The sequence below is a fragment of the Gavialis gangeticus genome, unplaced genomic scaffold, assembly GCF_001723915.1.
Source record: "Gavialis gangeticus isolate Ggan-Ray unplaced genomic scaffold, GavGan_comp1, whole genome shotgun sequence".
NCBI classification, from domain to species: domain Eukaryota; kingdom Metazoa; phylum Chordata; order Crocodylia; family Gavialidae; genus Gavialis; species Gavialis gangeticus.
The window spans coordinates 1,138,969-1,165,387 of NW_017729013.1; the positions used below are offsets into that span (position 1 = coordinate 1,138,969).

Genomic DNA, 26,419 nt, shown 5'->3' on the forward strand with positions numbered 1-26,419 from the left:
GCACCAGCTTGTAACCCAGCCCTGCACTGGCTCTGGGCTTGCCCATTGGGGCTGCGCCGTGGTGGCAGCAGCTGCGGCCCCTTCCCCGCTTGCCGTGCTGGGCAGCATTTGCCACTGCTGCCTGCTTGGAGCTCGCGCTGTGGTGAGGCTGCCACCGCCACCTCTGTGCTGGCCAGTGTGCGAGCTCCGGCACAGGAAGCAGGCGGGGTGGGGGGAAGGTTGCAGCTGCTCCCACCGTGCGCAGCCCTGATGGGCAAGCCCGGAGCTGGCGGGGCCTAAGCTGGCAGCACAGGCGGGTTGCAAGCTGGTGTTGAGCATGGGAAAAGTGGCCCCTTGCCTGCCCCAAGCCCAGCCCCCCCAAGCTGCAGCCACTCGCAGCCCATGTGCGGCTGCCTATGCCTGCACAGGCTGTGGGCAGCTGCAGCAGGGGGTGGGCAAGGGGCCGCTTTTCCCCGTGCTCCGCATCAGCTCTTTCCCTGCCGGTGAGCAGGGGGTCAGTGCTGTGCGCTGCCTCCCACCTGTACTGCAAGGCCAGGGGGCACTGGGAGTGAGCGGGCGCGGGAGCACAGGGCCCACGCTGGTGTCCCAGGGCCAGCACCAGCAGGGCCCAGAGCAGGGCGGCAGGGGTACAGGGTCCCGGGCAGCAGGGGCTCTATGGAGCCAGGCCAGCTCCCCCCTCTCCTTGATGGTGCAGCCTGGCTCCACAGACCCCTGCCAGCTTGCGCCCACTCTGGGCCCCACTGGTGCTGGCCCTGAGACATTGGTCCAAAGAAATTGGGACACTGGTCCCAAGATGGTGTCCAGGGGGCGGAGCACCTGTCAAGGGGCGGGGCTACCCATGAGGCCCTTGACAGCTTGCCGAAACTGGGTAAGCTGCCCTCTGCCCGAAATAATTGCCCACCCCTGGTGTAGGGGTTCCCGTCACTGATTTGTACTAGATGGGTGAGGAAGAGGGAAAAAGAGACAGAGTCTTCAAAAAAAAACAGTCAAAGAGAGTGGTCCCATTTGTCCTTAAATGTCAGGTTTTTAAATTGTAAAGGAAAAAGTTATGGGCTGCACATTCAGTTGGATTTGGTGGTGGTGGCAAGGAATATATTTTCATTGCTATGAATTGTTTTTTCAGAATCACTAATCAGATACGTTGAGCTCCTTTCCCAGCTGTGCTTTGAAAATGTTAATCTGCCATCTTAGTCCGATTCCAGGTGGATGTTACAAAAGGCCACCAGCCTTTATTGGCAGGCTCGTCTGAGAAACCAAAGACTGAATGAACCATAGAGGCTGACCTATTCCCTCAGTTCCCCTGAGATCAAAGCATTTGGCTAGTCTTCCGCAGGGCAGACGGGTTGGGGGAACTTGCACGAATGCTGCTTGTGTCATACTTTGGGTAAACAGAAGACTGGATTTCAAGGGCTGGCAAGCTGGCACCTTTCAGCTGCACAATAATTCATGATAAAAAGAAAGAAAAGAAGGGAAATAAAGGGAATCTATTGCCCTTTATGCTGTTGCCTTGGTTTTATTTATTTTGGACCAACATGCAGATTTAAAGATAGATGATATTTCTCCTTTTCATTGTCCCTCTCTTTATTTTATGCTGCCGAGCTGTTTGTGGAATAGTTCAACAAAAGAAGATGCTTCTTTTTCTATTTAACACAAAACTGTGGCGCACATCTATGAGGGGCTGGGAATTCATGGCTCGTGCTGCGGGACCATGGGACTGTTCTACAGTTGCATTAAAGGCAGGATTGGCATCATGCCCAATCCCAATATTACTCGATGACAATGATGTACTGTAAAATGTTGTGTGACAATGCTGGGAGCGTCAAAAACAGGCTCTCTGGCCAGTGAATAGAAATGAGGTGCTTGCTTATGTAGCCACTATCCTTCCCAAATGTTGATATTTATAAATGCCTGGCTGGGTTGTGGGTGCCTGAGAGAGAGACCCACCTCCTGAGCCATTTGGCTGCGAGAGCGAGAATGCAAAACTGTGAACGAAACAATCTGTCACTATTGCGGACCTTCTTTGGGCCAAGTTTTCCAACAGGAAAGGGACAGCGATAATAGTGCCTGGCTGGAGGCAGTGTCTGCCTTGCGAGTAACACAGATGGAACTGGGCGGGCAGCTGACGGCGCCAGAGAGGGTCAGCACAAGAGCTGGGAGAAGCCTGTCGGGCCAGAAGCAGCGGGTGAGCTTTACATAAAACAGAGGGAGCAGCCGGTAGGGCGGAGGGGAGCATGAGAGAGGTCCAGGTCATTTAGCAGTCTTTGTTGCACCTCCGGAATAAGTCAGGCTCCAACCTGGCTATGGAGAACATCCTGTTTTTGGGTAGATAACATTACTGCCGATGATGTGGAGTCATCACGCTATCCTGTGCAAGGATCACGGTGATAACCTGTGCAAAAAACAGTGGGTAGCAGCGCACCATCTTCGTGTTGCTACTTGCAGTGACCCCTGATATGCCAGGAATAAACCTGCATTTACATCTTTTACTCGGTTTAATTCTTCCTGCACATCTGTAGGGATGTAAGGTACAGGACAGAAAGGTGCTTCTCGGGTCACGGAGCCCAGTTACTAACTGTCACAAGGGACTCGCATTCAAGACTGCTCCAAGTGTCTAATTTGTAGGCTTGGACACGCATGGAATTAGTACAACTAGGCATAATTTATTTCTTTGTAATGTTACTTGGTAACGTTCCTGGAAAGCTAAACCTTACATACAGGTTTAGCTTCCTCTTACGAAACAGGCTGCCCATTCTCCTAACCATTCTAGTAACGCTTTTCTTCCCTGGTTCCTGTTTGAATTACTCCCCTGTGCTTGCTATTTTTCTTGGCACAAATGTATATCCTCAGTCTCTGGAGGTGAAAACCCAGCACGCTGAGGTAGACTAGCCAACCTTTCCTTCACACCACGTTTAATTGATTGAGCAATCAATAACACTGCAACCTGCGTTCAGTGATCCACAGAGCAATCATAACTAGAACCAGTACAAATTTGCACTGTGCCCTTAGGGAATCAAACATATTCTATGTGGCAGTTCATCACTGCATTTCCCTCATTTTTTCCCCCCTTAGCTTATGTCAGATACAGGGCATTAAAGTCCTTTTTGATCCGCTGTTAAGACAAGGGTAAATGTCCACCCTTGACCATCACCACTTGTTGAATTATTCCTTGCTAATTCAACATGCCAGAACTCAGGGATATTGGGACCAATTTTGCTGTTGACTTCAGTGGGATGGGAATCAGGTCCCTAATGTGCCTCCCAGTTGAAAGACTGTCCCAGAGAAGTAAATGTAGCAATGTTATAGTAATTTTCAGTATTTTGTATCTCCCCACACTTTTTTGGCCTCCAGCTTTCGGAGCGTTTCTCTTTTGCAGGCTATACAAGATGCCGCAGGTTTCAGACAACTATAAGCTACTCTGTCTGCTCCGTCCAAATCAGGCTTAAGGCATATTTCCAGGACAAGAGCAGCCTAAGGGGAAGTTTGCCCAAGTCTGCATTGCTGTTGCCCGCATCAGGGCTGTTTTTTTCCAATAAACATCCTTATGGGCTCTCAGTCCTGCACTCATTGCTTGGACTAAAAAATTACTATTATTTTTGGGGCCGGAGGGGAGATAATACTGCAATGTATCCTTTCTTCTGTGCCTTTATATGGTGATAGCATATGCAGGCAGATAGCTTGGTAATTATTAGAACTGGCTAGGAATTTCTTGAGAGCAAATTCATGAAATCATTTTGAGGGACAACATTGTCATTTTTTCTTGTGTTTTCAATGGGGAAATCAAAATGCAATCTTTTGCTTGGGGTCTGATCAACATTACTTGAAATATTTCAGGGTGGAGAACTGAATAGAAACTCTCCATTCTTCAGTGTTTCTCTGTGCCCCAGCCCTCCGAGCTGCCACACTGCTGTGTGTATAGCACGGTGGAGACATAAGACATTTGAAATGCAGCTCCCATGAGACACTGCAGCGATGCTGGTGAACACTGCTCAGCACTGAATCAAAACATTTTGATCCAATAGTATTGAAATGCTTGGTTTTGACTTAAAAAAGTCAGCAGCAAACATTTTGGCATTTCCAGGTGGATTTTTTTTAAATGAAATGTTTGCATTCCATGAAAAACTGAGACATTTCAACACTTCGTGCCATTTAGCAATGGAAACAAATGCCAAACAGGTCTGGTGATTATGAATGTTACCTAGTACATCGCAGAAGACAGGGCGCTTTTAGTCCATTGTGTCTGTATTTTGGTGCCTGATCCAGCTACAGAGTTAATGAGACCACTTGAAAGCCTAAGGGTTACTGAACTGCTACACTCAATGCAGTGACAGAAGTTACCCTATAGTACTTATCTGGTGATTACATAGCACTTAAGGTGGCCAATTGTTACAGTGTAATTACAAATTTATTACTTGATTATTTATACCTACTGAAATAAATTGAAACCATCTGCAGTGCCTGAGGCTAGCTGGCAGACAGCGATTGCTCAAGCTGAATTTGTTTCGCAGAGAGTTGTGATGCACTCTCAGGACGCGCAGCAAAGAGTAATGATGGTTGCCTCTAGTTACCAGGGATCACCTGTAAATAAATCCACTGCTGAACTTTAGGAGAGGAACGTTAGGGAAGTTTTAAAACAAGATTAATATCCATCGCTGGCAAAAGAGCTGCTTCTGTGAAAGACTCTTCTGATATGAAAATCATTGAAAGAGCTAGAAACAGAATAACTAAAGTTATAAGAGGAAGTGGCCTTTGAAACTTCATGGATTTAAATGCAGCAAGTTAATGACTTGCTAGACTAGATGGCAAGTCACAACCATGACAGCTGTCTACTTTCGTGCACTTCGCAAAGGAAATAAAGAAAAAAAAGTGCTTATTTCACCTGATCCTTCTTTCCTTCCTCTCAGAGGAGTTTGCGGTTTAATAGAATTGCCATGTGCTGCCTAATAACGAAAACTACAAAGTGCAGCTGTTAAATGCATCCAGAGAATGGGAATTAATTAAAAACAGCCCCCCCCCCCCCCCCCCCCCCCCCCCCCCCCCCCCCCCCCCCCCCCGCCTTTTTGCATGCTCAAATAATTCTGAAAAATGAGTACTCTGCTGCCTCTTAGGGCTTGTGGGACATAAATCATTGTCTGGGGAAAAACATGGTAAGCAAAACCTTCATGAGAAATGTACCTTAAAAACAGGCCAAACAGAACATGAAGTAATCATCCCTCTTCCAGTCTGGTCCCCCTAAGTACAGAAGGTTGAAAAGTTTTAACTCCTAGGCTGCTCGCTGAACGAGATTCGGTGTTTTCCCTCTGAATGGAAGTGAAGTGGAAACACTTTTTGGTTAACCAGCCCCTTCGTTAACCAGCCACACTGAACGAGTCCCTGGAATGAAATCACTGAAAGCAGTCAATATAAGTCATGTTCATCATGCTATGTTCCTTTCTGGATTGCCACTTCTCAGGTTCCCTGCTCTCACTTAACTAGCGATGTTTCAGGGCCATTTTCTTCTCTCTCAGTCTTTTAGTTTGCATTTTTCCAGCCCAGTATCGTTTTGTTGTTGTTGTTCTTTTCTGTTTCTTCGTGTTATTTTTCTGTCCTTGCTGGCTAGATTTCCCCTGCACCCCTTCCCAGCTAAGTGTCATCCGTGAATTTAATTAACGTTGTGTTTGCTCCCTCTTTGAGATCATTAATGAAGACGTTAAATAGGGTGGAACCAAATATCAGCAACCACGGGGATTGGTTAGACCCCTCTCGCCCCTCATTCACCTGATGGCTGTGCAGCGTTCTGCTTCGCTGATGGTCCATCTGACACTAGGTCTTTCTTGTGTGTTGGCACGTGTAGCTGAAATTACTTGGATTCATTCTGAGTTCAAAAGTTTTCATAATAATAGCTAGCTCTTATATAGGGCTTTTCATCTGTAGATTTGAAATTGCTCTTCAAGATGTCCGTATCCATTATCCACTTTACTGAGGGCAGAACTGGGGCACAGCGCTTCCTTGCCCAGGATCACCCAGAAGAACTAAAGTTGCCTGCATCTCAACCCAGTGCCATCATGAATGGAACGTGCTGCTCCGCCATATTCAAATCCCACTATGCGTCCTCTGCCGCTATCCCTTCATCCTCTATTTTTGTAATACTGTTTGCATTTCCTGTGTTTGGGAGTAGATTGTGTACAGTGGCATGGAGGGGCAGCTCCAGTACAAAGTGATGCCAAGTACTATACCAGGGAATAGGAATACAGGAAATTTCCAAGTGGAAAACAGCAAAATATGAACATATCTGCTTGATATGGTTTTTGCCATCTACTATACAGTTATGCTTCCCAGCTTAGGGGTCATTGAGGACTAAGTTTTAATGCTTTCAAAAAGATAGATTTGTCAAGAGACATTACCTTCCTGGCTTGCGTGGGTCTCTACTCATGGTCTAGGCTCTTTTTCATGCTGCTGTTAATTAAGGTGGTCTGTGGAGACCAAAATTAGGGCCCCATTGTGCTATTCTCTGTGCCTAGTAGACAGTACCTGCCCCCAAACTGCGTCTAGCCGAAATACAGGCTTTCTCAATATTTTTCATAACGTGCCCAGCATGTTTACCGAAAGGTTCTTTCATGGACCATTTCTCACCCTCCTCCTTGTGATCCAGTAGCATCCATTGTCATGGTAACTACCGTGATTGATTGTTTGTAGAATTCATAAAAGAAAAGCACTGATGTATTTTTAGCTTCTGGTAATTTAATTCCATAGCAGGAAATGGAGACCATGTGACCAAAAGTTAATAAAAAACAGTTTGGGAACCACTGTTCTGCACCTTGTAACTGTTGGTGTTGGCTTGACTGTGTCCTAAAAGGGTGCATGGCCTTTTGACTTTGAAATGAGGTAAAGCTTAAGAAAGCAACAGGGAGTATATTGGAGAACAGAATATAGGACTTGTTTTTTTTATAAAGAAAAATTATTAAAAAGGTCAGGTTGACACTGGGATGAAAAAGAGATGCTGAGTGAAGTAGTCGCTTCTTGTACAGTGCCCAACCTATTTCGAGGTCTTCAAAGACCCTTCCAAGAGGAAGTGGTATATATAGACAGACGGCTGGGAAAAGCTACATTTGGGGTTAGAAGTGGTGTGTCAGGGATGCATGAAACTTGGTTAAAAGCTCAGATTTATGAAGGCAGAACAGGGCTTGAACCCAGGTTTGTGCAGGGAATTCTGATCAAGGGCCCAACTCCGGCAAAGCACCTCAGCATATGTGTACTCCACAGGCATGGGCTCAGAAACCCCGGGTTGACAGTGACGTAGAAATGCAGCTTATTCATGGGTTTAAGTGCACTGCTGGACTCAGGCCTAAATCCCATTGTGGCTTATAAAGTTTTCTGAAGTTAGCAATTCCTATTTTCGTGTTTTAAATATGTATTTTTTTTAGTTCCTCGCAATATTTTTAGCTCTGTTGTTTCTCTCGGCTGTCAAAAGATTATTTTTAAATGAATTGATTGTACCGTAATATTTACTTCACTTCAGCTTTCAGCACAGCTTATGAAAATAAATTTCACTACAACTGGCAGAGCCTAATGGGATTCATTCCTACTCCAAAGGTTCCCTGCATTATGCACTGCAACTTCCAGTCATGCCTGATTTGAACAGACTCATCGTCTTTTCATATTATTGCGATTACAAAGCATGGGTGAAGGTGGGTCTAGGGAAGCATTTATCTTTCGCTTAAATATAAAGAGGCTGTAGTTAATTCATATGTGAACTGGAAAAATATTGGTTATAGGTCTAGTCCAATGTCTATGGAAATTCCTAGGAACCTTCCCTGGGATTTTAATGAGCTTTGGATCTAACCTTAGGTGGATGATATCAAAGCAACTGGTTACTTAGAAATGGCAAGCCACAACATTATGCCATAGCAAATCAAAGTGTATCTTGAGATGCTGAATGCACAATAGATTTTTTTTTTTTTTTTAAGTAGTAGTGCATGTGTGAACTTTGATTTCATGTGCGTTAGAGGGTGCCTTGGAGCTTTAAAAGATTCACTAGAAATGAATTTAAGTTGCTTTAACTTTGTTTGTGTGAGGGACATATAGGCCTAACTGTTACACTCTAAGGGCGCATCCCCCTGAGTGTGCACGTGTGGTTTGCAGCACCACGAACCAGTCTGTAGCATCACAGACTACACGCACCACGTGTGCAGGTGTTGTTCGCCACGCTACTAATCAGCAGTGCGGTGGGTTTTTTTGATACCAGGAGATCCCAGTGTAAAAAAAACCCAAACCCTGCACCCAAAAAAAGCGTGCATGGCTGCAGCATGTGCAAACCCAAAACCCAAACCCAGCCAGGCTCCATGCACCCTGATTGCCACTGCTGCAGCCCCAGGACCCCGGGCAAGGCTCAGCTGCTGGCTCCAGCCTCCCCTATCCCACCCGGGGCAATTTGTCGCATGCCAGAGCGTGCATACAGGGGCATTCCCCAGGGACCACATAGCTGTGGCACAACTATGTGCTGCTGCTATTTGTCCCTGGGGAAACGCATGCACACACTTGTGGGGACGCACCGTAACAGTTTATATCTATCATTTTATACCAGTGCAATTATTACCTTTGTCTCTGCCCAACGGGTCTACTTTCTCAGGGAAATTTTCCTTTTTTTTTTTCCTTAAAAAATATCAAACCTCCAAAGCCTGAAGTGTGTTATGAATCAGATATGGTGCTGCAGTGCCATAGGGCAACTGTTTTGCTGCCTCAGATGCATGTTCTCTATGGGGTCAGCTCTCATGATATATTGAGGGCCTCCATGATCCTCCACTTCTCTTCACCAGTGGGGAGATCATGGAAACCAAGGAGTCCAGTCTGCTGAGGAGCCTGAGAGCCTGGGGGCAGCAGGGTTATAACTTCTGTTAGGTATCATAGCAGCATTTCTAAATCAAAATATTCTGGTTGACAAGCGAATGTTTACAGCTATAGGGAAACGTCCTCATTTCCCAGCACCCCGTGCCCCCTATCCATTGACCACCTTCTCATCTACTTCATTGTATTTACTTCATTAACTTGGTAAAGGCCACAGAAGCACTGGCCAGGTAACATTATTCAGGAAACAGGTATAATGCAAAGAAATAGGCCTGAAAGATTAGAGGCCAGTCACACATCTCTACCTGAATGGGTAAAAGGGAAAAAAGTGAATGGAGATAGGCCAGTAAAAGCAGATAAGGAGAAATAGCTCTTCTGTGTCATGTTCCTGCTTTCCAAAGAACTTGAATAATCCCGCTGTGTGTGTCTGGGACTCAGTTAGTGCAATTGCAGCATGCTGGAGAAGGAAGAGGAGCAGCCATCCATCTTGGAGTACTCTTTATGTGACCAATCTGGTGAACATAATACAGCTGCTAGCAGTATTGACTTCAGCTCCAGGCCTTCATTAAAAGAACGGGAGTAATTTGGTGCTCTTTTTAGGCTGTCTGAGCCATGTCCCTTGAGGGGAATGTCCAGCAGAAAGACTTTGAGGTTCACCTAACTCAAGTTTCTCAAGTCTCCTGTCTTATTTTAAGTTTTACTCCTGAAAGGGATGTTATCTGTCTGGGTAAACTGAAATGTGTTAGTCAACCTCCATGCAAATCGTGCCTGAGTAAGATAAACAGGACTGTCAGTCAGTCCCAAGACCGCACTAACTGTTGGGGCACCTTTGATGTAGCAGTAACTTTCCTCCATTCTTCCTTGTCTTTTGCAATCCTTGTACAATCAGTTTTAATCCTATCCGGTCTTTGATGTTCATGGGCGACTGGTGCCTCCTGAGTCTGGGGTGGGGCACCTGCAGACACTGCCGGTGAGCATCCGCAGGTGCTGGTGGCAGGGGTGACCCTGTTGTGGGGGCACATGGAGCACCTACAGACGTTGGCAGAGGGGACGGCCCTGTCAGGGGGCATGTGCTCCCCCATACTCCCCCCACCAGTCACCTATGTTGATGTTGGTGGTCCAGCTTGTCGCAGGTCTTCCTCTTCCTCTTCATTCGTCCACAGCACCCTGCCGGATGGGGTTGGCAAGGATGCCAGGCCTTCTTGTTACATGTCCAAATCACTGCAGATTTCTTTTTCTTACAATTTCAAGTAAGGGTTTGTATTTGCAAGACTTCTTGTCTTATTTGATCTTTCACAGACCTGATGCCATGTTAAATAATGACTGTATATATGTACGTAGCAAAGCTCTTGCAGAGACAACTGGTGTGAGACTGCTGGACTAATTAATAGTTGATGATCTACCTGAAAAAAAAATAATACAGCATCCTGTGTTTTTATTCTTAGTGTCTATTGAAAGGAGAGTAGGAATCCAAATCCTTAGGCAGGTATCCCATCTGGCTGAGACTTTAGGATTGCCATGAGGTAAAGCGTCCTGCCTTTTAAACAACCCAAGATTAGTAACCGTAGGGATCTTGATAGTGGCACTTCAAAGTTGAGACAGCCCTAAAATACATCAGATTTGGGAGTACCAGCCACATGATCAAAGCATGGTCAGAATATGGACACCCAGGAGCAGGTGCTCTTGGCTTAAGTTGCCTGGAATTTAAAGCAGCTATAAAGGGCTTCAGGTGAAGAAGCCAGAATTAAAAAACAACACAAAGTCAGACGTCAAAAGCTGAGCCAGGGTTGGGAAGAATGATGGAAGTGATTCCTTTGGCTCTTACAATGTTTTTATTGATCTGAGGCTGTTTATAGCAATAAAACAATTGTAAATTGGAGGAATGCTACGAAAAGTACTGGGAGATAGCAGTTACCCAGGTGCCTGTGTTTTTTTTTTAAAAGATTTCCATCCTGATTTATTGGACCAGGAAGAAAATGAGCATTTAGGGCTTCATTTTGGAGATACAAGCCCTCAGACTGTTTCTATTAGACATATCTCAGACTGTGGGCCAAAATTGCTTCTCATTTATGTTGGTGTAACTATTTAACAATTGAAATTATTCCGTTATTCTGTTTCTGCCTTGGAACATGAAGATGATGATGTGGATGACCTCATTAAATGGTCATGCCTTGGGGATCTATAACCCTGCCATAGGTAAATGTCTTATGACTCTGCATGTATGATGGATATTCTTTACCAGCTGACAAATGTGCCAAGAGGCTCATTTATACAGTTTGAAAAGTACTTGGAACCTGTTGGATGAAATATTCTGTTATGTGTCTGTTTGCAGCATTTACTTTATTATTACGGGAACGTTGAAATAGCTGTATGGAGCAGTTCATCTACATCACACAACGATCAATGTCAGATACCGCAGAGAGGTGCAGGAATTCCCAGGCTGAACAATTCTGTATTTTTTGCCAAGTATTTTTTGAGGTCTGCTGCATGGCTTGTGCCCTGAAGCCTTAGAGTCAATAATATCCTGCACATGCACAAACACTTATTCTCAGGATAAAGGGAGATATATGATTCTGCTGTATTTTGGTGCGTCAACCAGAGACTGATGCCTTGTGGCACTATTTCACCCTTCTTCTTTGCTTCATTATTTCAGAAATCCGTGAAGCCTTTCGGGTGCTGGACAGAGATGGGAATGGCTTCATCTCCAAGCAGGAGCTGGGCATGGCTATGCGCTCTTTGGGATACATGCCCAGTGAGGTGGAGTTGGCAATTATCATGCAACGTCTTGATATGGATGGTAAGTCGTTGATGCTGCTGCGGTTACCATCACAGTACCCCTACATATGGTTGCTAGTCAAACTCATAGTGAGAGTCTCTGCCTCCGAGTGCTTACAGGCTGAATAAGCATGGCAGACAGGGTGGGAGTGGAAGGGTAGTCGCAGAGAGGTAGTGACCTTTCTTGATGTCACACATCACATCAAAAGCAGAATCAGGAGCAGGTCTCCTATCTCCTTTCATCCATTATATTGCTCTGCCTGTAAACTGCACCCAGTGAAACCTTTAAACGTGGATAGATGGTAACCTGCTTGCCATTCGATAACCCTAGGCAACCTCTCTACATTTTACCAGGTCAGCGTTACCTCCTTCCTCACCCCACCTACCTGTCTCGCACTTACCGTCTCCCATGGCCTCTGATCCTCACTGCCCGGCATTTGTATTTTCACAACCTGCATTTTGCATATTGGCTTCTATTCCGTTCAGGAGAACACAAAACACCAGCAGACCCTCCCTATGCCTGAAGAAGGGTGTTTGTGCCTGAAAGCTTGCAAAGAACAATTTTTCCAACTATTTAGTTGGTCTAGTTAAAGGTATCACATTTACCCAAAGAACCTTGTCTACTTTTAAACATATATTTAGAATTGAAAATAGAATGATCCTATTATTTCCAAATGGTATACAGGGGGAAGTGACAAACTGAGGCCTTTCAAAAATGTCTTACTGAGCCATTTTCTCCTTAGTTCATTTTCAGATATGTTTTGTGAATACAGTAAGCATGGAAGGCGTCAGCTGGCCACCCTGGACACTGAAGTCCTCCCTTTATTCACAGAGCACATACAGAAACAGTGCAAATGGCCCTTCTATATGCCTCTTTTCTGACCTTTTCTAGAATAGAAAGGCCAGGTCAGTGTCTATAAATTAGGGGGGGGGGCAAAGTGCAGCCCGCCAAGCCATTCTGTCTGACCCACGGGGCCCCTGAACAATTTAGAAAATTAATATTTATCTGCCCTGGGCTGCCTGTCATGCAACCCTCGATGGCTTGCCAAAACTCAGTAAGCAGCCCTCCACCCAAAATAATTGCCTGCCCCTGTAGCAGAGGCAGCCATGCTGTGTGGGTTTTTTGTAAGTGCTGGTTGAACGTGAATTTAGGCTGAGACCACTACACACATTTTATTTTCTCCAAACTGCATCACATTGTAAAGACCTGCCCATTGTTTTGGGGCTGCATTTGAACTGGTCACTCCAAAGCAAAAGGCTGAGTTGCATACTACCTGTGCCCTAAACCAACCACTCCAGACAATCCAGTCCTCATTACGCAGTGATTTCACGTCGCTGCATCATCTCTGGCTTGGAAGTGAAAACTAGCTGTGGATAGGAGCTTCACCATGCTAGGTCTGAAATGTTAAACCTTTGTATGTTCTGAAAAGACAAGGTTTTGAAAATTGTACAATAGCTTTTTGCAAAGTCTTTTGGAGTGTGTTCCCTCATATAGCGACTAATATATAACAAAAGAAAAGGAACCCTTTAGTAAAGTGAACAGAGAAATAGGGCATCAAGACTTTGGAACCGGGGTGGGGGGAGTGAACTTTTTAGCTGGTATATGTCTGCAATGATACTAAATCAGAGTAAATGGGCAATCTTTAAAATGTCCTTGGAGGGACTGGTCAGGGAGCCTAAAGACTTTTCTGATGTCTGAAATGTGCATGGATGCTGCAGTAACAGGCAAACCTTTTCACCTTATTCTGCATGATGACTTGACAGCATTGAAACACGGTGAAAAATTATACTAAATGATGCAAAACCCTTGCAGACTGTATAAGACAACTGTATTAATCACGTCAGGCAGCATCACATTTGGGCGGGTTCTGTGTATTATTGTTTCTTTTTATAAAATTGTTCTGATAAACAAAAACATTTTAGAAACGAAGAAAAATGAATAATACCTCTGCAAATGTAAGTGGAGTGCTTCTGCTCCCAGATAAATTGTGGAGTGCAGTTAAGGTGTGCTGCTTTTAAATCAGGTTGTTTATAATGATAAGCATAAGAGTGATGTGCAAACCTCTAAGTTTAGGTCATTTGCAACTTTAGTTTAGAAATCGGTCTGGAAATCTAACAAGGTTGATTTCTAACTGGGCTGCCCTTCCCCGCTTGGCATGCGGCGGAGGGGCTGGCGGGAGCGTGATGGTGCTTCAGAACGGGGCTAGCCAGCGGGCAGCCCCTGCACTGAAGCAGAATATGAGACCTGGGTCAATGTGCCATGAGTCTGAGCTCACGTGTAAACGCACATCTGGGAGCAATAAACTCCGGTGCAGTAAGCACCAGAGTTTATTGCATCATGTTAATATGCATGTGTAGATGCCTCCATTCTTTTAGAAAATTAGTCTTTTAAAGCACTATTGCATTTTCCCAATTACTTTTTTTCAATAGAACAAGAGCAATTGACTTTGGATTTTGCAAAACTTAAAGTAAAATGCGGTGCAGGTCCACATATTGTTTGTTACCACCTTAGCGCTTTTGGAAAAGAGAGCGGTTTGGGTGTCACTTCAGCATCTGTCCCATCTCCAGGTATTCTCTTATCTGCAGTCTCTGGAAACTCCAGAGGTCTTTTTCTCAATCTGTCATTTCTGCTCCTAGCACAGCAGGAACTGTTAAGTGCAGAAGTGCACAAAGACATAAAATGATCAGGTAAGAGGGGACTAAACTTTTGTGACGTTTGAGCTTAGGTTTTGCACTGAGATGAAGGTGTGAGCCTTTATCTGAACCAATTCACCTGCCCCTGCTTTCAAATTTGGTATGTAGCTGTGTTGCTTATTTTCTATATGTCTAAGGTGCCCATTTCACAGTATCAAATTTCTGGACAGGGACACAAATGCAGATTGAGCAGACTGTCAATTAAAAAAAAACAACCAAGCAAATGAAACCAAAGACAGATTAGTAGGGAAGGTTCTTTAGGTGACGCAGGAGCTGGGGAATATTATGAGAAGAAATGATTTAGCTTGCAAAGAGAGCTAATGCGATGCAGCTCAAAGCTTGCTCTTCTTCAGTGGTTTGCTCTTTTCTGCAGCCTATCCTGAAATATGTAACACCAACCTGAAACCATATAAATAGTTTCATTTTCTTTTTTTTTGTTGCTCACTCCATGATTGAGGATCGTTCAGTATGAGGGACTTGATCCAAAACACAGTCAAGTCTTTGGGAATCTTTCCATTTAAGTCAGTAGGCTTTGGAGAAGGCCCTTTATTTGCAAACACAGACCTATACAGCCCATTTCTTTCTATTATACATTTTTGTTGAGGGATGCAACGATCTGCCAAGGTAATGCCAGAAAACTGGAGCACTTGACAATGCTTTGCCTGCATTTCTGAGCGGAGATGCCAGGTTACATGATAAATCATTATGTGCAGCATTCGCTCATAAGACCCCCACAGTATGTGAGAGCCACAGAAGAGGCAGTAAAGCTTCTGTGCATTTGGAGGCCTCTAATTGATACAGCTAATGATGTGACGGTAGATATTTTAACTAGGCATATGTTTCCCCACACACGGCTGATGCCAGCGCCTGCTAATAGTGAGGTAATAAAATTGGCAATGGTTGATGTTTAATCTGAACCACTCTGTACAGACCTAGTACAAACACAAGGTTTTCATCAGATAATACCTTGGGAGTATATTTACATTGGAGGATGGCAGTGTAACTGTATCTGCCTTGCAGACAAGTATATTATAATGACAAAACAAGAAGCAGTCAGCCTTTCTGTTCTGGTGTAGCCCCCATTTTCTCTGGGGATTGAGTGAGAATTCAGCCTTTAAAATCAGTTTCAAGTTGAAAATGAATGGATATTCTAGGCTCGGGAGCAACTGTGCCTTACTCATTTTGGATGAAATCTGTGTTTGTATGAACAGCACGAGAAGAAGCATTTTGGATGGTTCTTGATGGTTTTGCAGTCATCGTAAGCTAAAACAGCAGCATCATTTTATATCAATGTGTGGTGCTCGTTATCCTGAAGGATCTCTTAGTGCAGGAGGGGTGCTCAACCTCTGACCCGGGAGGCCTTGACATCTGACCGGTGGAGTTCCTTGTGGTTCTGGAAATCTGGTGGCAGGAGCACAATGGCACTGCTCCCCTGCTGCCAAATCTCCAGACCCCTGGGGAGCCCCAAGTCCTGTGTACTGGATCCAGCACCCAATCCCAGTGTATGGGGCTAGGCATGGGCAGTGCCAATGCTAGGCCCTAGAAGGAAGGAAAATGGCTAGATGAACACCTTGCTGGGGTCGTTTGACCCCAGTACTCTTTCCTGCCATGGCAGGGGGTCGGACTCGATGATCTGCTCAGGTCCCTTCCGACCCTACAAACTGTGATGTAGCTGAGGTAGGTGGGGGAAGAGAAATAACACAGCTTAACATAGTATTCTCAACTATAATTCACCAGGGACAAGTCACGCCACTACCAACCTGATTGCCTTCTATGATGAGATAACTGGCTTTGTGGATGTGATATACCTTTACTTTAGCAAGGCTTTTCATACCGTCTCCCACAACATTCTTGCAAGCAAGATGAGGAAGTACAGGTTGGTTGAATGGACTGTAAGGTGGATAGAAAGCTGGCTGGATTGTTGGGCTCAGTGGGTAGTAATCGATAGCTGAATGGCTAGCTGGCAGCTGGTATCAAGTGGAGTGTCCTGGGAGTCAGTCCTGGGGCCGGCCTTGTTCAATATCTTCATTAATGATCTGAAAGATGGGATGGATTGCACCCTCAGCAAATTTGCGGATGACACCAAGCTGAAGGGCGTAATAGATGCACCAGAAGGTAGGACTAGGATTCAGAGTGACCTACACAAATTGGAGGACTGGGCCAAAAGAAATTTCATGAGGTTCAACAAGGACAAGTGCCAAGTCCTGCACTTAGGATGGAACAATCCCGTGCACCAGTACAGGCTGGGGGCGATTGGCTGGGCAGCAGCTCTTCAGGAAAGGACCTGTGGGTTACATTGGATGATAAGCTGAATATGTCAGCAATGTGCCCTTGTTGCCAAGAAGGCTAATGGCATCCTGGGCTGCTCTGGTAGGAGCACTGCTAGCAGATTGAGGGAAGTAATTATTCTCCTCTATTCAACATTGGTGAGGCCACACCTGGAGTGCTGTGTTCAATTTTGGACCTCCCACTATAGAAAGGATGTGGACAAGTTGGAGAGAGTCCGGTGGAGGGCAACAAAAATGGTTTGGGTGCTGGGGCACGTGACATATGAGGAGAGGCTGAGGGAACTGGGTGTATTTAGTCTGGAGAAGAGAAGACTGAGGGGGGATTTAATTGTGGCCTTCAGCTACCTGAAGCGGGTTCAAGAGAGGATGGACCTGGCGTGTTCTCAGTGGTGACAGATGACAGAACAAGAAGCAGCAGTCTCAAGTTGCAGCAAGGCAGGTTTAGGTTGGATATTAGGAAAAATTTTCTCGCTAGGAGGGTGGTAAAGCACCGGACCAGGTTATCCAGAGAGGTGGTGGAAGCTCCATCCTTGGAGGTTTTTAAGGCCTGGCTTGACAAAGCTTTGGCTGGGATAATCTAGTTGGGCATGGTCCTGCTTTGAGCTGAGGGTTGGACTAGATGTGACCTCCTGAGGTCCCTTCCAGCCCTCATTTTCTATGATTCTATAATTATTTACCAGCACATTCCCTGCCCTTTTTCCTTTTCCTCTAGCATGGCAAAGAACTAAGTATCCAGTTACACTCACCTTAGCGTGGCCTGACTGAATACAAATATTTCCCCTGAATAAGAAACTCCCCAGTTCTCACTGGAGGCAGGGACTGGAGGTCAAAGCAGTTATTGGATTTCTTAAAGTGGCGGCACTGATGCTTTCCTTTTTTGTTTTTTTGTTTTTTTTTAACTTTCCTTACTATTGTTGAATGGATTTTTCAGCCCAGTTGAGAAGGAAGGAGGAGGTGGAGGGTGCCTGCTGAGGAGGGGAATATTTTGGTTGTCATCTTGTTTTAATGTCAAAAAATAAAACTGTGTGTGTGTGGCAGGGGGGAAATGCGAGAATGTATATATTTGGAATATATCAAGCCCTAAGGGAACCTAATAAATCACTGGAGCCACACTACTTTATACACTTGGGAAAACAGCTGAGATACAATGGTTGAGAGAGCCATATATGAACCAGTATAAAACAGAGTAGAATGGGCTTTTGCATGCAGAGTGGCCTGTCATTATTGGGGAAGAAAGTCAGAGACTGGTGCCTACATTGCTTTAAGGATGAGAATCATCCTTAACAGAGGTCTTTACATTGCTAAAACCCCATTGCGAGGGTAAAAGTGGTGTCTAGATTTCATTTCTGCTCTGTGCTTTGGGGGGAATTTCACAGTAAAGCAGCAGAGCGCAGTTGCATAACGCACAGTGACCATATAGAATGGTCCAGCTGTTATTCCTCACATGTGTGACGCATGCTCTTATATCCTTGGCCAAATTCTGCTCTGACTTGCATTCCAGGGCCCACTGATGCTATTGCAATAGTCAAGGGTATAATTGAGACCAAAATAAGGTCTTGTGTTCCTTCCTATATGAAGCACTGCATCATATTAATGTGAATGTTATAGCTCGGGGGTAATGCATACCCATCTTTCTGCTGGGAAGTTAGTAAGATTGGATGTTTGTCACTATAACCATGGTAAGTAAAGGGTTTGAATGTATTCTGCATACTAGACAATGGGCACATCTACATCTACACATGCTATTTATGCTATAACCGCTTACTGTGCGGTAAAGTACTGCTCTGGCTCCCCAAAGAAGCCAGGGTGAGCTCCAGGCTCTCCTGGGGTGCTAGCCTGGGCGCTGGCAGGAAGCACAAGGCCAGTCTCTATGCACGCAGGGCCAGGAGAGCTCTTCTTGCCCCATGCACTTGGGGAGGGTTCGTGATGTGTTCAGGGCCAGGAGACAGCTGCCACTGGAGAGCTATCCCAGCCCTATGCACGTGGGGACAAGCCCTGTGCCCAGTGGTGCTTTCCCACACAGCTGGGACCTGGCCAGGAGCTGTCCCTTTGGGCATAGAAGCTGGGAGCTGTCCCACGCCTCTACTTCCTAGCTGGTGGGTCCTGGCCACTTGCTCCTGCTCCATGCAAAAGTAAGCCATACTTAGCAGAGCTTAACTTGTGGAATTCGCTGCCACAGGAGGTGGAGGCAGATAGCATGGCCAGGTTAAAAAAGGAACTGGATACATTAATGAATGACAGATCTCTTAATGGCTATTGAAGAGAATGGTTGGAGATGGTTCCTCTGGGGTCTCTAACCCAATAAATGGTGAATGCCAGGGACAGTGGCAGATCAAGATTTATTGGGGCCCCAGGCAAATAGAAAATTGGAGAGCCCCTCACACCCAATTATAAATATGAATGTATCAAAAAGCATTAATAAATAGACCTGTTTAGTATTTACATAGTGCATTAATAAATAAAGCATAACACACAATGCCAAAATTCACCAATCAGTTTTACCACGCACAAAACTGAATAGAACGACTGCCTTAGGAAGATGACTCGGATGCATGGGTTTGCTATGAATGTATAATAACACAAAAGGAATGAAGTTTTATTTTAGTGGTCATGTAGAGTCTTGTTTGGCTATTTTCTTAAACACACATTTTACATTGTACCTACACCACGGTAAAATACTACAGGAAAAATACAAGCCATACCAATGGCCTTGAGTACAAGTCTAAGAATACTATTAGTGATTCTTGCAATTAAAATAAAGCAGTAGGCCTACACAGTACATGTCAATTTTTTAAATCATTCCTGAAACATTAGACATGCTATTTTCATATACTGTAAATCTCTCTCTTTTGTATACTCATTACACCTGTTTTAATGCTACCATCACTTAATTATGTAACCAAAATGTATAGATATATTCATACATACATACATACATACATGCATAATCTCTCTGTCTCTGTCTCTTTCTCTCTTTATTTTTATATATATATATATATATATATATATATATATATATACACACACACACACACACACCCCCGTATCTCTCTCTCTAGAGATATCTATATAGACATACAGACGCATGCGCACGCACGCACACACAATCTTTCTCTCTGTATATAATGCATCTCTCTAGACAGATGGACAGATCTACATCTAATTCCCTGGAAGTGCTCTTTTCCCCTTGGAAGAGCTCACACTTTCCCCACATGAGCTGCCATCACTTGGGTGATCTGCAGACCCCTCTCTATCAGCAGCCTTATTTGGGGTCAGTAACTGCAGGAAGCATCCAAGGGGCAGCAGCATTCCTCTTCTTTGCACCCCAAAGCAGCCCTTGGCAGCAGGACTAAAGTACTGCATGCTGACCTGCGCAGGGATATGGTGCAATTTGGGGTCTCTCCGCATGCACGCACGCACGCACAGTCTGAGTCTGCCGCAAGCAGCACACAGGCAGGCTTCAGTGCATTTCAATTCCTGGTTCCCCACCCAAGCCAGCCACAAGGGAGCTCCATGTGATTTTGCTGAGCCGATGGATTTGGCTCCAGCATTGTGAGGGGGGGCTCCGTGCATGCTGGCAGCCTGTCCCAAGCTGCCTGCCTGCCCTGAGACCTGACACTTGGGTGGGAGGGAGGGCAGGCAGGATCAGGCTCCTTCCAGGCACAGGGATCGGCGTCATCTTCTTTCATATGGCTTTAGGAGCAAGGGCTGTCATCCCAATTTTAATTCCAAATTCCCCAACCAGACCAATACCCTGCTGGAAAGCAAGTGTAACTCCAAGATATTGCCCTCAAACTTATATCTGGGGCAGGATCTTGTTACACCTTGCTGGGGTCGTTTGACCCCAGTAATCTTTCCTGCCATGGCAGGGGGTCGGACTAGATGATCTACTCAGGTCCCTTCTGACCCTAGAAACTATGAAATTATGTACTCTATGGTTTGGTCTGGGTTTCCACAGTCGCAGCCAGGCAAGGTTTTTAAGCGTCGCTTGTACATCAGTGGCAACACCGGCCATGTCCAGTGCGTATTGTATTAAGGGTCGTCCACATACTCCATGGAAGGTCGAAGCCCGGTTGTTGCACTGTTTGGTTGGAGGCAAGCTGTTTACTTGGGAAAGTGTTTTCTGCCCAAGCTTTCTTCCACGATTCGTCAGTGTTGTGGTATAGGAGGTGCTTGGTTTGTGTCTAAAACGGTTTTCATGAAATCACGTGACGAGTTGGGAGATCTTGAAGGTCTCTGTGGATGGGAAGAGCTGGGGTACTATTGATACACGTTATTTCTCTATGTTTTGCTGCATCCCATCGAATAGAGGGAGGAGTAATGATTTAAAGTACTGGTAGCCACTGCACTGGAGTTGCTATCGAAGTTCCAGAGATAGTCCTCGTTACTGAGTAGAGTTGTGTGTCGATGAGTTTGGTACATCGACTTGAGGCCCAGACGGGTGTACTGTACTCAGATGTTGAAAAGACGGGGCACAGGGGTGGGAGAGAGAGACCAGTTGGGCAGAGCAGCAGGGATCCTTGCTGCCATCTCACCCCAGCCATCCCCATGGAGTGGTTGTACAAGTTCCAAGCTGCTGCCTCCCACCGGCTCTCATGCACTTAACACATGATCAAGCTTCAGTGGTTAACCGGACTTTTGCCTGCCCTGACCCCCTCCCTGGGCCTGGGCGCCATAGGCCCATGCATTAATGCCAGGGAGGGTATTGAATAGGGGATAGATCACTCTAGAGGTATCCAGCTTGTTGCTTTCCCTGCATAGCATCCACTTCTGCCACTGTCAGAGATGGGATATTGGGCTAGATGGGCCATTGGTCTGACCCAGTATGGCACGTCTTATGTTCTTAGGAGCTTGGAGCCCCTTGCCTCTATTCCAGTGCCCACCCCCTCTACCAGTTATGCATCTGATGCTTCAGGGCACAGAAAATGCTGGTTGTGCCTCTGGGATTACCACTACTTCACTGAAGTATCACCCTTTCTTACTACAACACAAACAGGGAATGCTTTAAACCAGAGATTTACATGAGCAGCCAGTGTATTCAAAGGAGCAGTATCCTAGAATGATTCCAGGCTGAGACAAGGTAATGAAAGCAGTTGTGAAAACTGGGTGTCAGGCTGTTTTATTACTACACAAAGAAGAACCACTCATCTGGAAAAGCAGATCAAGTATCAAGTAGTAGGAGTCTTTAATGATTTTAAAGCAAGAGAAAATAAAAAAAGAAGATATTTCAACCATTTTCATTGTTGTCATGAAGCATCCATAGTAGCAGTGCCTGGGATGCACTGCTGTGTGCATGGCATGAGAGAATATAAAAATAAAGTCCAAACGTAGAGTTGAAGTTTTCACAAGTAAGTTTGTTCACATATGGGGAAATGTCAAAAATATTTTGTTTTCCTCCTGATTCAGAACAAACATGGTTTTCAAAATGTTAACATTTCTCTTAAATTGGATATTCCTGTTTTCAGCAACTCAGCTGCTGAAAGCACCATGTTTAAGGGGCCACCATACTTTTCTTTTGTTTTTTTTAATCTTGGGCTACTTGCACAAGTTGTACTGCTTTAACACCATCCTGTATAGTTAAAGTAATAAAACATAGCTTTGGGTACACACAGTTCTACCAGCATATTTATTGTGCTCTGGGAAGGGGAATTGTGTATTAGTATAACTGCATCCGTGTTAGTGGTTTTACCAGTATAGCTAGATCAGTATAAAAAACAAAACAATAGTGAGAATGGAAATGCTGTAGACATATGAGTTGCACTGGAAAGTGAACAGGGAAAATAAAAATCTCCCTCTAGAAATTAAACATTGATCTTTCTCTGTCACCTGTGCCAGTTGATCTCAATGGCTTTGTTCTGAAGTAAAAAAAAAAAAAAAAAAAAAAAAAAAAAATGCAAGTAGCTGAATATTTCATGCTTCATGCAGTTTGCTCCCGGTCAGCTGTCTACACATGCTATTGTGCAATAGCTACTGTGCAGTAAATATACCTGAATCTGCAGGTACTAGCCAACTGCACAGTAGACTAAGTTGCTGCACAGTAAATGTGGACATGTAGATGGTGATGCTTTACTGTGCAGTAGATTAGTCTGCAATGTGAAATCTTAGAAGAGATGAGCAGCTACTGAACTGGAAAACAATTAAAATGGAAGGACAAAACATGCTATTTAAAATCTAAGTAGATGATTAGGCGAGAATGAATGGTTTATAACACATCCGTAGCCTGTTCTTAAAATGATATTATGTAGCTGCCAAGTTCTCCTACTTTAAACTTTTTTGCTGAGATGGAAAGCTCATTCACCTGGCAAATGGAATTAGCTCAGGAAGGAAATGGTTTTAATCGCACTTGCCTTTATTTAGGTGGTACTGACTTAACTGACCCTCGAGTGGCCTGTAGCAGTATTATCTTTTCTCTCTATATACTGGCATATGTCAAACCTTTCATTCCAGTTAAACAATTTTATCAGGTCCAGCTATTTTTGATTTCAGTAAAAAACCATTTACAGCTGGCTCTTAGTTGTTCGGGGGCTGGGGGCAAGACACCCTTCTTCTGTAAAATAATAGATTTTGTGATGTGCTTTCCTGTCCTGTAGGAAATGGATTATAGTGATGGCTCTTTGTTCACTTTTCATTGAAAACTAGTATTTTTTTTTTTTTTGGCTCTCTTTCTCTTACAGCTGTCACTTTTGAATTGAAGAAGCATATAGTACCTTGACTACATGTCAGAGACACATATCCCAGGAGCTTCTCCATTTATTTTACAGAGCGATGAATACTAAACTTTATTACCACAAATCTTCTGCGTACATCCCTCTAATCTAGCCTAAATAAATATAGCTGGTTGAGTAAACTAAGTGCTTAGTGGATCAGTAAGCTGATGAGTAGATTGACAGCCCATTTTTAGATACATCTCTTTCGATTTTTCTTTTCTTTCTTTTCTTTTTTTTGCTTTTGTTGGTGACTTAGCTACTACTGAACTTGCAACATTATAATGTAACGCTACCTTATGGTCGATTACTCCTTTCTGGCTAACTCGAACATGAGGAAGTAAAACAGGATGTAAGCAGTTGCATTTTAAGTCTGTGTATTGCTCCTGTTTGACTTCCAGATTCCCATACCATGCTAGACAAATTGCTTAAGACCTTCAGTTGTACAGCCTGCCAATCACTGTTGCTGTTTGCTTTGGCTTCCTGAGAAACTTTGGCCCCTGGGCTGCTGAGTATTCATTGGTCCAGTTTAAGATAGTAGAAGTTATGATTGGCTAATACCCTGAAAAATCAACTCTGACCCTCTTCCGTTGGATATCTAAAATTAGCGGACACTGGCACATGGGCTATCTTTATTCTTTCTTGGCCTCTGTTTCCCTCTGTAAAAAGATAATACCATTCCCCTTCCCTGCGGTTGTAAAGATCATTTGCAAGGCAGGCTGGATACTGTAGTGATGAGCACCAGGAAACGGCTGACGAGCAATAGCAGATTCCGTGTTGAGTGCAGCGTCTGGATGGCGTGCCTGGGGCCTCACATTGAAAGATGAGGCTAAAAAGAAATATCGAGCAGCAGCCTTGTTCCCTGAGGACTGTACATCTTGTACACTGAGTGCAACCAGGGTCCCGGGGGAAAAAAATGATGTGATCAATACAACATTCCTAATGGGCATGCACATACGGATTGCACTCTCACTTTCTGGTACCTTCGGTCTTTCAAGTGCTTGACTTTGCCCCATTACCAACATTTCTTCATGTTTGTGTGGAATATAGGCCCTCCTTTTGAACAGACACCTGGCTCTCCTGTCCTTGTTTCAAATGTCCACGTGGATCTGTCTCTCTGCCTGCAACATTGAATGTGTTGCTCTGTTCTCGGAGCTTTCTGAAGAAAAATAATTAGCCCTATCTAGCCAGACTAGTTAATCATGTGTCAGGCAGGTCACCTGCTGTAACATACAGGACTCCCAACATTTATTTCACCTGCACAACCAGCCCCTTGCACTTTGCCTGGTGCCTTTGTTTGTACTGCAGAGGTTATCGTTAGAAAATGCTGTCACAGGCATTGCAGCAGCTTGGCCAAACCGCATAGTGGCACAGCCAAAAATGCTGGAGGGAGGCCATACGCAGCAGGCCCTGCAGTACATTTACCTGCAGTACAGTCATCCAAAGAGATGTTAATACTGTGGTCCTGTTGCTTCCAAGGGAACATGCGGAGCTGACATCTTATTTGGCAGACAGCCATATTTTTCCCCTTGCAATATAAGCTACTGTTGATACTGGATCATTCTCCTCTTGTCACGTACTTAAGGCAACTTGCCTCGTTTTCAGTTGCAAAAGAGCTTGTGCAGGATCAGATCTTGAGAGCCAGTTGGAATGGTACAGGTTAAATGGACTTCCATTTGGAGAGTTTGGTCTTTTGTCTCAGAGGAGATGCTTCTGGTGCAGTATCTTTCTCATTCACAGCCTGAAGCATCTGAGTTGAAGTTTCAAAATCCCCAAATTGGAGCTCTTGGACCTACTCTTCAATCACTGTCTTCCAGGGTCAATAGTTAGACAGGTTCCCTTTAGGTGCACATGAGTAGTTAATAGTTTCTTAGAATGGGGGAAAGAAGACCCTTGCAGCAGTGCAGTTAGAGATCTCAATTACCCTTTCTTGCTAGGGAGTTGAACAAGCCTCGGAGCCTTGAAATAGCTTGGAGGCTGGTACTGGCATGGTGGCTGCATAACAGAAGCCTTGGAAACAAAAACCCCATGACCAGTTCAGACTGGTTTCTTGCAGGTTGAGTACAGGGAACAGACAAGTCCATCTGGGTTTCCCTTTCTTATTGGGCAAAACAGACGGAAAAACAAGTGGCCCCTTGATTTTTGGGTTTCTATCTGATGCCTTCTCAGAATTTCAGGAAACACAGCTTGTCCTTCACCTGGCTAAGTCATGTCATTAATCTTGTATATTTACTCCTCAATGAGCCACAGCTGCTACCCTTGTCCAGGCTTTCTCTTCCGAAACCCTGTGTCTTACCACAGTCTTTGTGGGATATAGTGGACTCCAGTGAACGGGTTTAAGCTCCTCACTCGGGTCTGGCTGAAGTTGGGTAACCACACTCCATATTTATTTCCACCCAGGTGTCCTACAGCTAAGCTGCCTTAAAGGGGAGGTCATAGAAGGGGGTTTTACTGTCTTGTTCTGCTGTCTTAATAGAAAAATGTGTACTTCAGCCTGTAGTGAGCTGTACAGAGTGCATATGTATTCAAAATATATATTTTTCATTCCACTCAGGAAGAGCACACACCAACTGCTGAAATGTCCTTAGCCTGACAAAGGGTTTTTGAACCCGAAAGCTTGCTTAAAAATTGTTTTGCAACCATTTAAGTTGGTCTAATAAAAGATATCAGATTCACCCAAAGAACCTTGTCTGCCTGTATATTAAAAAATGGCATATTTTTTAGGATTTGTTTCCAGGAAGCGAGGGAAGACCAACAGTGATTTTTAAGGATTTATATTTCAGCACATGCTAAACAAAATGTTGTGGCAGGAAGAAAAGGCACTTCTGCTGCCTGATGATCCCCTCACTGGCAGATATCCAAGGGGTGCAGCAAGCAAGGGAAGTGTGCTTGCCTCAGGAAGACTGGAAAGCCAGATTCTTTTGTAATGGGGAATGCTGTTTATTTCCTTTATATCTCAGTGGAGTTTGCATGAATTATTGTTTGGAAATGTCATGCCTGAGGACATCAGCCCAGATAGGCTGGAGACATCTGAGCTGTCTCCCTGATTCTGCCGCTGGCTTCCTTGGTAACTTTGGGTGAGGGGCTTGATATTGCTTGGTGCCTTGGTTCCCCCACCTGTGAGGTGTGGATATTCAG

The 26,419-nt window shown here is 44.7% G+C and overlaps 1 protein-coding gene across 2 annotated transcripts in view; it reads left to right on the plus strand.

Moving 5' to 3' along the window:
- CALN1 (calneuron 1) overlaps nt 1–26,419 on the plus strand; it is a 219,968-nt gene that overhangs the window by 93,135 nt on the left and 100,414 nt on the right. For both annotated transcript variants that reach the window (XM_019511373.1, XM_019511371.1), the window contains exon 3: nt 11,474–11,617. In XM_019511373.1, the coding sequence (XP_019366918.1) occupies nt 11,474–11,617 (144 nt within the window). The remainder of the gene's footprint in view (nt 1–11,473; nt 11,618–26,419) is intronic.